Source organism: Psittacula echo (assembly GCF_963264785.1).
Source record: "Psittacula echo genome assembly, chromosome: 12".
NCBI lineage: Eukaryota > Metazoa > Chordata > Aves > Psittaciformes > Psittacidae > Psittacula > Psittacula echo.
The window spans coordinates 5,871,693-5,886,381 of NC_137747.1; the positions used below are offsets into that span (position 1 = coordinate 5,871,693).

The 14,689-nt window shown below is 48.0% G+C and overlaps 1 protein-coding gene across 1 annotated transcript; it reads right to left on the bottom strand.

Moving 5' to 3' along the window:
• Window positions 1-7,579: 7,579 nt before the first annotated feature.
• Window positions 7,580-12,275, bottom strand: SRSF6 (serine and arginine rich splicing factor 6). Its single transcript, XM_080628257.1, has 6 exons — window positions 12,007-12,275; window positions 11,646-11,794; window positions 10,110-10,237; window positions 9,673-9,881; window positions 9,241-9,330; window positions 7,580-9,120 (listed from the first exon to the last, which is right to left on the bottom strand). Exons 1-6 carry the CDS (start codon window positions 12,111-12,113, stop codon window positions 8,757-8,759), a joined length of 1,047 nt encoding a protein of 348 aa, XP_080484383.1. The 5' UTR covers window positions 12,114-12,275; the 3' UTR covers window positions 7,580-8,756.
• Between the last annotated feature and the right edge of the window lie 2,414 nt (window positions 12,276-14,689).

Consider the following 14,689-nt stretch of genomic DNA (forward strand, 5'->3'; position numbering starts at 1 on the left):
TTGGTGCTTCCTAATACCCACCAGCAACCTATCTGCTTTCATAGGCACTTAAACCCAATATTTATCCTTGATGCATCACTTGGGCCAAATGTTTCAAGGACAACTCCTTGTTTTGTGTGAGCTGTTGGTGCTTTTTTATGTATTTATTTGAGCAGAACTTGGGACTGGAAATGCCTAGAAAAGGAAGAGACATAACCAGATCCAGTGCTCAAGCTGGGTGATGCTCAAATTCATCTCTGTACAGCAGTCTATGATGTTGGCCAACATACAACATGAGCACCCTGGAGCAGGGGCTTGGAAAGCAAGCGTTTTACACACAAGCCTCCAACTCTGCTGCAGTCTCACAAAATCACAGCAAAGCCAGGGAATGATCCGCTGTTTGGAAAGAGGAGGGATACACGGTGCAACAGGCCATAGAAGAACATGGAGAAAAGTAGCTCCTAGTATAGACATGCCATACAGTCCCATCAGCACTTTTATAAAGGACAGCCTGGTCAACATATGTGTTTCTTTTCATCCCAAAACTGGCTTAAAATAACTGTACTTTAAACAATATTAATACGTTTATTGGCTCTGTGGCTTCTCAGATTTTTAAGTATTCCTGAAATCTGCACAGGAGCCACCCATTTGGAAAGCTAAAGCTTGACAGAAAAAGACTCAGGGGTCCTGGTGGACACCACATTGAACATAAGCCAGCAATCTGCCCTTGCAGCAAAAGAGGTGGATACTGTCCTGGGCTGCCCTAAGTGTCACAGTGGGTAGAGGGATCCTTCCCTCTGCCCAGCACTGGTCAGGCCACTCCTGGAGTGCTGAGTGGAGCAACCTCTTCGTAGCCTGGGCTGTTTGGTGTGCCCTGCTAGGCTGGATTTAACATTCTCCATGCTACAAGGACCCCTTCAAGCACTGCAGCGGTGTCATCTTCAGGCTGCAGGTCAATACGTGTTTGAGAAACATCAGAAGGAACATGGTCAAGCATCCACCCTTAGAAGGGATTTCCAAGCTCTGTGTATCCCAGAGAAGATCCCTTGGGAAAGCAAGGGCTGAACAGCTCCATCCCGTGTCTCATGAACCACCGGGTCATGCCAGGGCAGCGCCTCACCCCACACACCCCCAAACTGGGAGCAGTGCAGCTGCATCAGTACAGAACTTGTCCGGAGGAGATAAGCACCTGCACGTCTCTAGTGTCTGGTGAGACAGCCCCCGGCTGGGCGTAGCGGCTTGGCTTAACAAAATACACTCGGCTGCACCTAAATGTTACACTCCTGAAACGCCCGGTTACAGCGGGGCCGCCGGCCCCCCGCGGGACGCAGGGCATGGGTAAAGCACATACTCCCGCCTCCAGGGCCCTCACCCCGGCCCCCGCCGCGGCCCGGTCGGCACCGTCCCCCCGCCGATCCGCTCCGCCCCGCTCGGCCCGGGCCGCTCCTCCCGCCCGCCCCGGGTGTCTCCCGGTGAAAGGCGGCCATGGTGGAGCGTCCCTCCCCCGCCGGGCCCGGGGCCGCCCCGCTGCGGGGGGCGGCGCGGAGCGGGCCCGGCCCCGCCGCCCCGGGCCCCAGCACCCGCTCACCCAACCCGGGCCCCGCCTGTGGGGCAGATCCAAGGCGGCGAGGCCGGGCGGAGAAGGCGCCGAGCTCCTTACCTCCGCGGCGGGGCCCGGCCAGGCCGCTGCTCCCAGCCGCAGCCGGGGCTGCCCGGCCCAGTGTGCGCTGCGCAGAGCCGCGTTCGGGCGCGTCCGCACCGCACGGCCCGGCCCGGTGCTGGCGAGGGCTGCGAGCGGGGCCGCACCGGGCGGGCGGGCGGGCCGGGGGATTGGGGGGGCGGGGGGGGGGGGGGGGAGAAGCCGGCGGCGGGAGGGGCCGTGCGGGAGCGCGCGCGGGTGCGCGGGGAGGGGGCGGCAGCCGGGCCGGTTGGAACGCATGCACTTAATGAGCGCGTCGCCATGGCAACCCGCGCATTCCGCCACGCCGCAGTGCCGGGGCCTAATCCCGCCGCAGGATTTCGGGGAGACGGGGAAGAGATTGGGGGGGGGGGGGGGGGGGGGGGGGGCTGCCGCCAGGGCAACATCCGGCCCGAGGATATCCCCCCCGTAACCCTAGGCCGCCCCCTGCTCCCTGCCTGTTGCGTGCAGGGGGCCCCGAGCTGGCGCTGGGGTCCTGGGGATGAATGTGGGGCCAGCGACCCCACCCGCACCGTGCGCGGCGCTGGGAGGAGGCCGGAACACGGGGCTCCACTGGTTTTGTCTCCTGGGTTAGATGGGACGAGCTTGAAAGGCTGCTTGAGTCACTTGGAAAGTCACTAACAGCGACCTGACCCCCTTGGGGAGCAGCCGGGCTCCATCGCTGGGACAGGACGTGCTCTCCTCAGCAGCCAAGACCCCTCAGTGCTGCAGGCCTTGCCTGAGGTATGGGCTGCCTGAAGCCTCTCCCGTGCAGCAGTGAAAAATGACTGGAGAACATTAACATGGAATCCCCAGATCACTGGGAAGCAAAAGGATCCCTCAAACTAGCTCTGGAGAAAGTGTAGGACAAGACGAGTGCTTCCTAAGTGCTCAAAGTGGTCAAAACACAGGGCGGCATACCTGCGCACCCATTAGTATTTGATGGCCACACAAATGAGCCTTTCAGACACATATTCTGCTTATCCACAGAAGGTGAGAGTTAAAGGAAAGAAGACTGGAAGAACAAGGACCAAAAAATGCACAAGAAGCTGCCAAGAACAGCACCTGATGTGTGTTGGACTGGCCAGGGAGAGGCAAGAGCTTCTCAACTCTGAACAGCTCAACTGCAGCGAGCTCTGGCTGGGCCAAATCCAGGGCCCCGAGGGTTCTCGGTCACCTGGGGAATGCAGGAACAAGCTCTTTGTTTCTAGCATGAGTATCTGTCAGGTTTGCATCACCTTGAGTGTTTTGTGGTCTGCAATGTTTAATGCATTAAAAAGGTGAAGTCAAAGACTGATGAAGCAATTACATCCTAAAAACCAGGAAGCAAGTAACGGGGGTTTCCTTTACTGCCACTGCCTTCAAAGAAAACTTTTTTTCACAGGATAGAAAAAGGTCTTCTCATATAAAACTCTTTCTGCTGCATTGGGAGCAGAATCAGGAATCAGGAGCAGAGTGAAACTCAGGCACCTGTAAAGCGACCCAGCATTCATCCTTCCCCATCATTTTTCTGTTCCTGCCTATGCTTGCCATGAAAAACAACCATGAATTCAGAATGATAAAGTCCTGGAAAACAGCTACTTGAGGCAAAAAAGAGGAGGCATCCCTGGCTTCCCAGTGAGCTCTCTGGGTGTTGTAATACCAGAGCATTTCTCCCTCCTGTGCCTCAACTTCCATTTCCACAACCTCTGTTATAAAACATCTGAACTTACACATACAAACTGGAGGATGGGAGGCTGGGAAGCAGCCACACAGAAAGAGATCTGGGGGTCTGGGCTGGTGACAAATCAAACAGGAGTCAGCAGTGTGCGCTGCAGCACAAAGGGCCAGATGTGTCCTGGGTGCACCAGCACAGCACCATGAGCAGGTTGAGGGAGGTGAATGTCCCACTCTGCAGGGCACTGGTGCAGCCCCACCTTGAGTCCTGTGCGCAGACATCTTCCTGTTGCTGCTACTTTGTCTGCAGTATGGATCCAGCTGCTGTGGTCCATTTCTTCTCGCATAGGAGCGCAGCCACATTTATCCAACCAATTTAGATACATTATTGACAGATGTTGCCAAAAGGGTGCAAGTTTATAAGCTACCTCAGAGCAGTTTATTTCAATTATTTATTGGATTATGAAACAACTGAAACTTCCCCTTGACATCTACATACACATTTAATAAAAACAGTAATGCAGCAAGAAGCTTTGAGAGAGTGAAGATCCCACATTCTGCTATTTGCTTCTTTCCACCAAACCACAAAACATGGGGGGAAAGGGCTGATCACAATGTTAACACATACCATTATGATCCCAAGAAGAAAGTTCTTGAACTGTTAATAGCTGCCACTATGCAAAGCAGTATCTATTTTAGTTTTGCTTCTCACATTTTAAAGTAAGGCATTCCTATTCACGTTAAATAGATATTACAAAGCACTCAAGAAACACAGCCAGGATCTTCTAATCCCATTGCAGGAACTTTATCTTCTAATCAACAACATCTGAACTATTCGTCTTTCAAATGATCACAGCATTCTGCATCATCTCTCAAGGACATTCTGAATGTCCACTCAGCTTAATTTTCAGGATTGCTAAACTCCTGAGCCAAATTCCCAGGTTTTGCTCTTCATGTCATTGCTCTGTGGATGTTGCAATGCTAACCTGAACTAGATTGGGAATTGGGAACAGTTCAAGTTAGTCCATATGAGTAATAAATCCAGCAGCCATGTTTTAAATGCCCCTCCCCATGGCTCATGCAGAGAATTACAATCTTGTTTGGGATGGAGTCATCTCCCAGTTGTGAATTGACTCTGAAACTGCAAAGTTTAGAGGTATTGAGTTAAAAATGCTTGAAGTAGGAAAAAGGAGTTCACCTGTTCCAGCTACTTGCAGTTTCACTCTAAGCATAGTAATATTGCTGGGTGAGATACTTGTTTTGGTGTACATCAACCACAAAGCTGTGTTCTGGCTTACAGCCAGCCACGGCACTGTACCTGCTTTTCTTAGTGATATAAACAGCCATTTCAAAGGGCATGTTTGGGGATAGCGTATTCTAAATCCTTTTGTTCCTAGATGTAAAGGCTAAAGTGAACCTTTCAGAGCCTTGGCATCCAAGAGGAAGTGAGGACTTCTATTCTCTGCCCCTTCCACTGCCTTTAGGGACAATCAAATTACCTTGCCAGCTAGATGCTCACCCAGCATCACCAAACCCTACAGCACTACCTTATTTCCTGCTTCAAGGCTGGAATCAGACACCTACCTACATCAGGAACATCCTATTTTGCAGCTTGCTTCCTCACCAGCCCTGGCACATCAGGGATTTGTTTTCTTCCTCAAAGCACTGAGCTGGAAACAAAAGCCTGGAAGAAAAAACCCTTTTGAGCAGAGAAAAAGAACCCTCTTTTATGACCTGACACAGGCAGTCAAAGAGGTGAAGTTCAAAGCACACAAGCAATAGGTCACCCAGAAATGCCAAGCAAGAATGAATTTGGTTTAGTACCAGTGGCACAGGTTTTGGATTCATGTCTCAAGGTGTTGGGTAGCTTCATGAAGAGCACTCTGAATCACCACGTATGTGAAATAGAAACACTTTCCTACTATCTGCCAGAGTTTGAGAGACACAGTAAAGCAGAAAAGGGTTTTCACCATCTGACCTTGAAGCAGGTATATCACAGGAATCACTAATTTAAGGAGAGAACTTGCACTTAGGTCGAACACCAAAATACAGGAAAAATAAGGATTTCTCAAATACAGGAAAAGGCTAGGAACAGCCTCCAAATACACCCCCAGATCCTAAGCTTCCTCTTTAACAGTAGTGTTGATTTCTCCTTCACAATTTGCTATAGCACATGAACATTTTAATTCAATCCTGCACTCTGCAGCTAATAAGGTGTATTTCTATTTCGTCTTTTCCAGAACAAACTTTTATTGGTTATAGCAAATACAGAATAAAGTCAGGATGCCCAGTGCTTCAGCACCCCCTGAAAAGATGGCTCCACAGCTCCACATTTTGTAACCAAACTGAGACAGGACCAATGCCAGATGGTTTTGCCATCAACTGTTGCTACTGCTGCAGACCAAAGCAAAGCACATGCTGCAACACACAGCAAACATGTGAGTCTATAGTCTTTTGAAGACATTTATTCAAACCACACTTCCATAATACATGTAAGAGATCTCAAGAATAATCATACTTGTGATCACACACACCAGACCCAGACTTCCACTCTTACAAGTGGTGGTGACAGAGCAAGAGGCATTCCAGTGTGTGGGTTTTGCTGGTTGTCGCAAGCCTTGCACTTAACTGCACTGAGTCAGTACCTGGCACTACTGAAATCCTACCAGCTTTCCAGAGGAAGCAAATCCAGAACAGTGCAAGTCATGCCAGAGAATTCCTGCTTCATTTGCACAGCACAGGGCTGTTTCTCTTGCACAGCAGCCAAGGGAGACATTTATGTGGCTCCAGTAAAAGAAATCCTTGGCACTTAAAGGAGGTACAGGCAAGTTGGTTAAATCCCATCTAGGGCCTTCCTCTAATTCAGGAATAAAGATGACTCCAGACATAACTCTTGTCGTAACAACCTCATTTCAGAAAGCTAACATAGCTGGTACAAGCCACCGTTCTGTATTGTTACCCAGACTGGGGTGCTACCAGCCAAGGCCTTCTCATGCTGGCACTGAAAGCCAGTTTTAGAAATAAGCCATTACCAGTATCTATGAGCATCTGCAAGAAGTAGTTGTTACCATCGTGTTTTATTACCACAATACAGAGAGATACTGAGAACAGGCACATAATCCCTTTTAACCTACCAAGCTCAGTTCATGTTCTGAGTGCCACATGTATTGTAGTGATAACCCCGGAAGCTAATCAGAGGAGCAGCTCTCCATGGAGTCTGACATACTCCATAATGAGCATAAATAAAATCAAGAGACAAAATGCTTTTGTGTCAAGTTTAAGGGACATCGGTATTTCCACGGGTGTAGCTTAGGGCTATAAACCTGCATCAAACTATTCTTGCAGTCTGACTTGTGCAGAAAGTCCCCAGTACTCCTTCACACCTGAAATCCAACGCAGAGGAAGCATTACCTGCACTGACCAGAACTGCAGCATTGATTTATTCATTACACTAAAATACACCTTAACTAAGCCAGCTTCAATAAAATAAGAATCACTTATAACAAATTTAACTGAACACAGGAGTCACCTCATTCCAGGTGCAGGAACTTCAGCAGTAATGCTCTATGGCTTTAGTCATGACAAACACCTGCAAGACTCCATAGTTGTCTGAACAATCATGAGGAAGAAGCTTGGCAGCTCAAGACTTCCATGTGTGGGATAGAAACAACTTGGAGAAGTGTACAGTAAACCAGCACCAGTAACTGGGCTGACAGCAACACAAACCATGTAATCACAGCCATTCAGATTTCATCAGGAATGTGAAATTATCAGGCAAAACTAAGTTTGCTTATCCTGGGATCCCTCCTCATGCTACCACAGCTACTTACACACAGTAGGCAAAAGCTCCAGCTTTCTAGATATGATCAGGAAATGGTTAAGAAACTGAGAATTAATTTTCAAGAGAACTCCTTGCATTGTGAAGCAATTACAGGAAAGAAATGCTGGCAGAGTCACACTTGAACACGTATTCGATGTGCTCCTTGTGCCTGACGCAATTCATCTGCACAGATGGGCAAAATTCTGAGCAGTCAGGGGTGCTGCTTCCACATCCAGTCACACTCCAAGGAAGTACAACGTGTTAGGCCAAAGGGTGCTTGGCTGTCTAGCTGGTCTCAAGCACAAAACCAAGTGCATTTCCAGAGCTCCCAAGTCTCTTACTAAAACAAAGAAGTTACTCCAGCAAAAGAGGTAAGTAGGATAAACTGTGATTTCCCCAGCATGAGGCAGAAAAAGAATCCCATTACACTGCAATAAACACAAGAGTTTGAGTCACCAATTTAATTTTATACAAGTCAAACTACACATTGTATAAAGAGTACAAGGCAGTTCTAATGTTCGCTATTGCATGTTACAAAAATCAATTTAGCTAGAAAGGGGGATTTTTTTGACAAGTCCTATTCCACAATTTAAGTGAGTTGGCAACTGTGGTTTAGCAAAGCCTTTGTTAAGACTAGAACTCTAGCTCAAAGACTACATTTCCCATAAAAGTTCAGACTTACACACAATAGGATTATAGTTCTCCTCATCTGAAGCAAAAACATTAACATAAATGAGTCAAAAAGGAGGGAAGACAGTGTTATTTTAGCTAGTTTTCATATCCAATAGGTGTTTAGAGGCTGACAAACCATACGACATACTAGTGACTTGGACCACATCCAAGAGACACGTGAGTGTCTGACAACAGAGTGACAGTGACACTCAAGCAAAAAAAAAAATATCAGAAAGCTTTCCTTCTTTCAAGTAGGAAACACAGGGGGTTTCAGCAATACTGTATGATACAGGTTCCAGAGTACCTTTATTACCTTTAATACAGTCACAGTATTGGAGGGGAATGTTCTTTTGGCAAGTTAAGATACAACAAACACACGCCAACTTGGGTTTATTGCTCATCTAAAATCTTCCCAGTATTGTTACCGGTTTATGTAGTTTGCAGCCTGCTTCCACAACTTAAACTGAAACAGAATTCTCTGAGCTGATCAGCAAGGCAATCCTGCCCTTGGCAGCAAGCTGGAACCTATAAGCTAATGATATCCATAGTTCTAAGACCATGAAGCAAGAAAAAAAAAAAAGGAAAAAATAATGATACTTTAAAAAAGCCCAGATTTAAGCCTGTTTATATTCAGTTTATTTTTCTTTATAAAAAACCACTTTGCATTTAAGAGTAGTTAAGTTACTCCTGTGGAAATGCTATAAAATCAAAGTTTTAGCTGAATTTCTACAAAAGGGGGAGTTTTAGTGCTTTATACCAACATCCGAGCTCTTTAATTTCCAATTTGGGATACAAATTAAACCTTTATGCCTCGACTTAGTTCTTAGGCCATTTGCTCCTGCAAGAGAAAAAAAAAACCCCCAACCTCTCAAGTACTAACATAACACTAATGGCCTGACAAGTAGGAAAGTGTTCCATAATAGTGTGCAATGTAAGAGGAGAGTTCTAGTCTTAATCTCTTGAACTAGATCTTGATCGTGAGCGAGATTTTGAACGAGATCTGGAGCGGGACCTCGATGCAGCTCTTTTGGGTGGTGACTCTGAACGAGCCTTGGCAGATGGCTGCTGCTGCGGAGAATTGGAACGAGACCTACTCCTTGACCTGGACTTAGACTTAGCATCTCCTTTACCATTTTCTTTGGGAGATCGAGACCTGGACCTGGATCTGGATCGAGACTTCTCAGACTTCTCCTTGGATCTGCTGTGAGAGCGTGAACCCCTGTCAGACTTGGGTTTTGATTTGCTCTTTGATCTAGACTTCCTGCTTTTAGATCTGGAACGTGAGCGGTCTTTGCTTCGTGACCTGGATTTAGAGCTTTCAAAAAGAGACAAAGTTTATTCTACATGAACTGAAGTGTACTTACAGCAGTTGGCAGCATCTATCAAAGTATAAGCAGCAATTCCTGTACTAACAGAAAACAAGGGATCAACTCACCGCGAACGGCTTTTGGAGACACTACGGGACCTGCTGCGGCTGCTCCTACTTCTACGACTTCTGCTTCTAGACCGTCGTCTAGATCGTGACCTAGAAACATGGAACATGTAATTTATTCCTCATTCCTTGCCTAGTGTGCTCTGCTATCTAACAGAGAAAAGCTGCCCAGGAACTTCTAAACAAGTATGGCCACATCAAGATGTACTATTAATACACCTGGATCTGATACACTGTCAATTAATTTGCATCTGATGCTTTACATGTGAAAAACTCCCAAACCTGCCTTTGCTGCATGTAAAATAATTCCTTCTACATTCTCAGGCATCATCCTCTTCCTAAATCAGCTGAAGGCCACTCTTGCCTGTAGGGCTACCCAGACCCACTTTTAGTCTGAGTAACTTGAAACAGAGATTGTCTTGTCCCAGAAGTTACCTTGACCTGCTGCCAGAGTATGATCGCCTATGGCTTGACCGTGGCTTATCTTCAACCAGCCTGATCTTCCTTCCATTTATCTCTGTGCCATCCAGTTTGTCCAGGGCACGCTTCATGTCCGAGTATGATCGGAACTCAATCACTCCTTCATTTGTACGCTCTTTGTGAGCATCTGCATAGGTTACCTCACCAGCTTGCCTCATGAAATCCTGCAAGGAGTAGATGAAGAGTTGCATAACCATTTGCCACACTTACGCTTCACAAGTACATGAGCTTAAGACAAGTCTGAGCAAACACAGAAGCATTAATTACATGTAAAGATTCACTCACAAATATCTCAATTACTTCCACCTAAATCAAAAGGAACATCAATTTTAAAGGAAGCCCCTGCTTCCTGCTAGTCACAACAGGCTCCGTGGTAGAACATTAATACATACTTTCAAATCCTGCCAACTACAGCGACTGGAAAGGTTTTCGACAATCAGTCTGTATTCTGTACGAACAGGCGGTCCGTATTTATCTCTTCCAGATTGTCTCCGACTGCTATATCCGCCACCACCCCCACCTTTATTGTACAAAGAAATAAAGTTAGATTGTCTCCTAGCATGAAGAAAACTAAATGTTCTGAAAAAGTTAGTTAAAACAGTTATATTTACTGGAGTAGGACTTTATTTCTCTAAGCCTCCAATAAACTTTGCAATTTTGCCATGATCTATATTAATGGCAAATCAAACAGACTAAAATCCTACAAGTCTGTGCTCCTAAGATCTGTTAGAGAGTGACTGCTCCTTATTAGATTCACCTTGCTAAGTTTTATTTTACAGAACATTGTAAAATATAAAACTTAACTGATTACATGCATTTCTACAATTTACAAAAACGTTTACTAGTTACACTAAGTACTTACATCACAGCATGAGGTTTTTGGTGGTGGTTTGGCCACAAAACACGCAAGGTAACAGTCACCTAGTTCAGTTTAACCAGTTTTGTCTAACCCTTGGAATCCTCACCATCACCCTGCGTCTAATGGCAAAAGGCTGCTGTCGTCATGGCTTCCGGTAAGGTCAGCCAAAGGGTCATAGGGCAAGGGTCACACAATGTATGGAAAAGCCATGGCCAATCAGGAAAGGCAGTCATCTTAGCCTCAGTGGACACAGCCTCAGCCCCACTGGTCACTTTTAAATTGAAACATCAAGGACTTGTTAAAAAGTTTGAATTGAACATGCAACAATTTTAAACAACATACATTTGATTCTTTTTAAGACAGAAACCCACCCCCCCCAAACACCAAGCTGCTAGAGATTAACCAAAGATGAGCCTCAGTACTTTGAAGTTACAGTATGAGGCCAGTTCAGCTCTATATAGCTCAGCTCAAGAAGCTACACGAATTAGCTGAACGTTGAACTAGTTACAACCTCTCCCACTCAGCCCAACAGATTCCTACTTGAAAACCTCCCCCCATCCCCTCTATATATTCAACTGAAACATTCACAGCTGAGTGCTTCCACCCCAATTATGCAACAATATTTATTAACATCAGTGATAAGACATCACTGTTCGATTTAAATGCTCCCCAAGAAAACCAAAGCTCTTAAATTAGCAGAGCATTCCGTTTGTAACTAACAAGAAACCCTTTGTAGAAGGCCACAACTTTGCAGCCAGAACTTCCCTCTAATCTCCCAACCTATCTGCCCTCTTAAGTTTCTTAGGGGATACCCAAGTGCACGGCTGGTGCCAGGAAGAACGTTCGCGGCGCTAGGCCTGCAGCTTGCTCCCTGCCATGCACCGGGTACCCCCCCCCGCGCCGTGATCCCCGAAATAGCAACCCCCCATTTCCCCCGCTCCACCCCAGCCCGCAGGACTCGGTCCCATCGCTCCTTCACCCCCGGCTCTGCCCTGCCACACACAGCCGAGCCGCCTCCCCTCGCCCGCATTAGCCTCAGAACCACGCAGAAAGACGGGCCCGTACTCACTGCGACTACTGTAGCTATACCCGTCCCTGTCGCGGCGGGGGCCGCGGGCGTGCTCCACGATCACGCGTTCCCCGCACAGATCCTTGCCGTTGAGCTCATAAACGGCATCATCGGCGTCTCGGGAGTCCTCGAACTCCACGAAGCCATAACTGCAGGGAGAAGAACGGCGCCATCAGCTGCCCGCGGCTCCGGAGCCAGGACAATAGAACCGGCCCCGCCGCAGCGCCCCCGCTCCCCCCCGCGCCGCCGCCATCTTGAGCCGGGCGCCACGCGGCAGCGGCCCACAACATGGGGGAGGGAGGAAGGCCCCGGGCAGGGGAGCACGGGCCCCGGGGGCCTCAGGCCGCGGGACGGCGCTCACCCGTTTTTGAGGTCGACCTCGAGCAGGCGGCCATAGCCGCTGAAAAAGCGCTGGATGTCCTTCTCCCGGACATGGTAGCTCAAGCGGCCGATGTAGACGCGCGGCATGTCCGCGGCGAGGGGAAAAGGAAAGGAAGGAAAGGGAGAAAAGAGAGAAAGGGAGGGAAAGAGACAGAGAGAGGCGGCGAGAGGGGCGCGGCGCAAACGCCCGCACGCTAATCCACCCGCGGCCCGCTCCGCACCACAATGACGCGCCCGCCGCCCGCCTGCGCTTTTATACCGAAAGGCGGAACAGCGGCGTGGACGTCAATGCGCAGCCGGGAGGGAGAAGGGGAGCGCGATGTTTACGTCATCACGCTCTCGCGAGCGGGCGGTGGCGAGGTACGGGCGGCTGAGGCGGGAGGGGTGGCTACGCGCATGCACAGGCCTCCGTACGTGCGCTCTTGAGGGGCGCTTTCCGCGCTGCGCATGCGCTGGGTGGGGAGGTTGCGCTGTTCTGCTCATGCGCAATAGAGCAAAACAGTCTCGAGTTCTCGTTTTATGTTCTGATTTGCCTTTAATGTGCATTCTGAATTAGCAAAGGCGTCCCAATACATTAACGAACTCAAGGTTTCAGTTTGCTGGACCTCACATTGTATTGCTGTTTTATAGCGTGTACTGTGATGTGTAGTTGTGATAGTAGGTAAATGTAAGGCCACATTTACTCCAGGTCTAGGCCTCCAGCATAAGGCCCTGGAGCTGTTGGAGCGACTCCAGAGGAGGCCACTGAGATGCTGCGAGGGCTGGAGCAGCTCTGCTCTGGAGCCAGGCTGAGAGAGCTGGGCTGGGGCAGCCTGGAGAAGAGAAGGCTCCTGAAGGGGAGACCTTAGAGCAGCTCCAGTGCCTAAAGGGGCTACAGGGGCTTTGGACAAGGGTCTGTAGGGACAGGACAAGGGGAATGGCTTTAACCTGCCAGAGGAGAGATTGAGATTAGATCTAAGGCAGAAGCTCTTCCCTGTGAGGGTGCTGAGGCGCTGGCACAGGGTGCCCAGAGAAGCTGTGGCTGCCCCATCCCTGGCAGTGTTCAAGGCCAGGTTGGACACAGGGGCTTGGAGCAAGCTGCTCCAGTGGAAGGGGTCCCTGCCTGTGGCAGGGGTTGGAGCTGGATGAGCTTTAAGGTCCCTTCCAACTTAAAGTATTCTGTGGAGCCTGTGATTTTTCCCAGCTGCATGAAAAGCAGCTCATGGTCACCTAATGCTTCAGTGCTGTGAGCATCAGTATCAGTAATGCTACTGCCGAAGACACTACGATTGCCTTCAGATTAGCTCAGATGTTGCCCTGAGTTAATCTGTAACAAAGGAACCAATGAGTTTGAGTTAAAGGAATGGGGGAAATCTTGATTCTCTCTTTTTTTCTCATGTAATTAAAGCTTGATTCATATAGTACAACAGACAGTGAGTGACCTTTTTCTTTTCCATTATAGTGGACGTTGCTTGGAAGATTTCTTCAGTTCTGTGAGTGTTTTCTGTCTGCTTTAGAAAGATTTACGCAGGTTAAGTCACTAATTTACAGCCCTGCTGTAGTCTTTTCATACAGTATCACCAGGAGATACTTGCGGGTAAATTTAACCATTAGCCAGGCTGTAGTGGTCAGCAGCTCTGTGCAGAGAATTCAAAGGGCTTTTTGTTAGTCTTGAAGAGCCTGACACAGAGATGTGTTGTACCTTGCCCTGAGCCTACTGAAATAAAAGCTGTCCTAGAAGAGCTGGATTGTCTCTCACACTCATGGTCTTCAATGTTGAGCTGTTCTGTGTAGAGGACAAGCACCAATGCTTTCTCAGGAACAGGTATGTGGGAACAGTATTATAGCTATTTATTGCTAGAATGCAGTAACATCTCTGAGCCTCTCCCATGGACATCAATATCACTGCATTAAGCTTTGTATACACAGAAATAAAGGATGGATTCTCCTACTGAAGACATGCAATATAGAAAACCCTGTTTGTTTTAAGTCATTTGTGTCTCCTTTGATGTAACTGCAGGTTGCAACACCTGACCATAAAGGTCTTCTCCCCACTACAGTTGTATCTTGTTATTTTCCACTCCTGTTCTCATGAGAGGATAATGATTCACTGGCCTAAAGTTTAAAAACCTTGCATATAAGCATTCATCTGAAATGTTTGTGCTGGCACCTATGAGGTAGGAGAGCTGCATGCTAAGACTTGCTGGAAGCAACCCAATTAGATAGCTCTTGCTAAAACATTCTGTGCTCAGTTGAAGATAGTGCGTAAGCCTGCCCTGAAGTTCAAGGATAAGAAGGAAAGCTAAGCCTATTCTTAAGGGCTTCCCTGTAAGAGGATGCTCTTCAGGATCAGAGCCTTAAATAACTGCCTTTCCAGAAAGATGTTTGGTACTTTCCTCATGGCCCATAAAAGCTGCTCTCTCGTAGGTGATAACACTCATTTCAATGTTTCTGCATCTTAGTATAAGGAATTTCTTTCCCCATTCCAACAGAGAAAAAATAAATTCTTCATGCAGAAGCACTGTTTGTGTATCCTCTGAGCTCTGAGACCTCAGCTGGTGTTTATATCCCTGCCTTTTCTTGGGAGAATATCCCCACATGATGCCCTAGAAATGGATGAAAACCAGACTGCTCAGGGCCATATGGAGCACAGACAGTCCCTGCACTTTCTGACCTGTTTTCCT

Bases quoted from the DNA above. Each gene is read 5' to 3' on its own strand.
- SRSF6 (XM_080628257.1), bottom strand. From the start codon at position 12,113: ATGCCGCGCGTCTACATCGGCCGCTTGAGCTACCATGTCCGGGAGAAG. The intron at 11,795-12,006 runs GTGAGCGCCGTC...TTCTCCCTGCAG, and splicing joins GAGGTCGACCTCAAAAACGG to TTATGGCTTCGTGGAGTTCG. The intron at 9,882-10,109 runs GTATGTATTAAT...TACTCCTTGCAG, and splicing joins GTAGTTGGCAGGATTTGAAA to GATTTCATGAGGCAAGCTGG.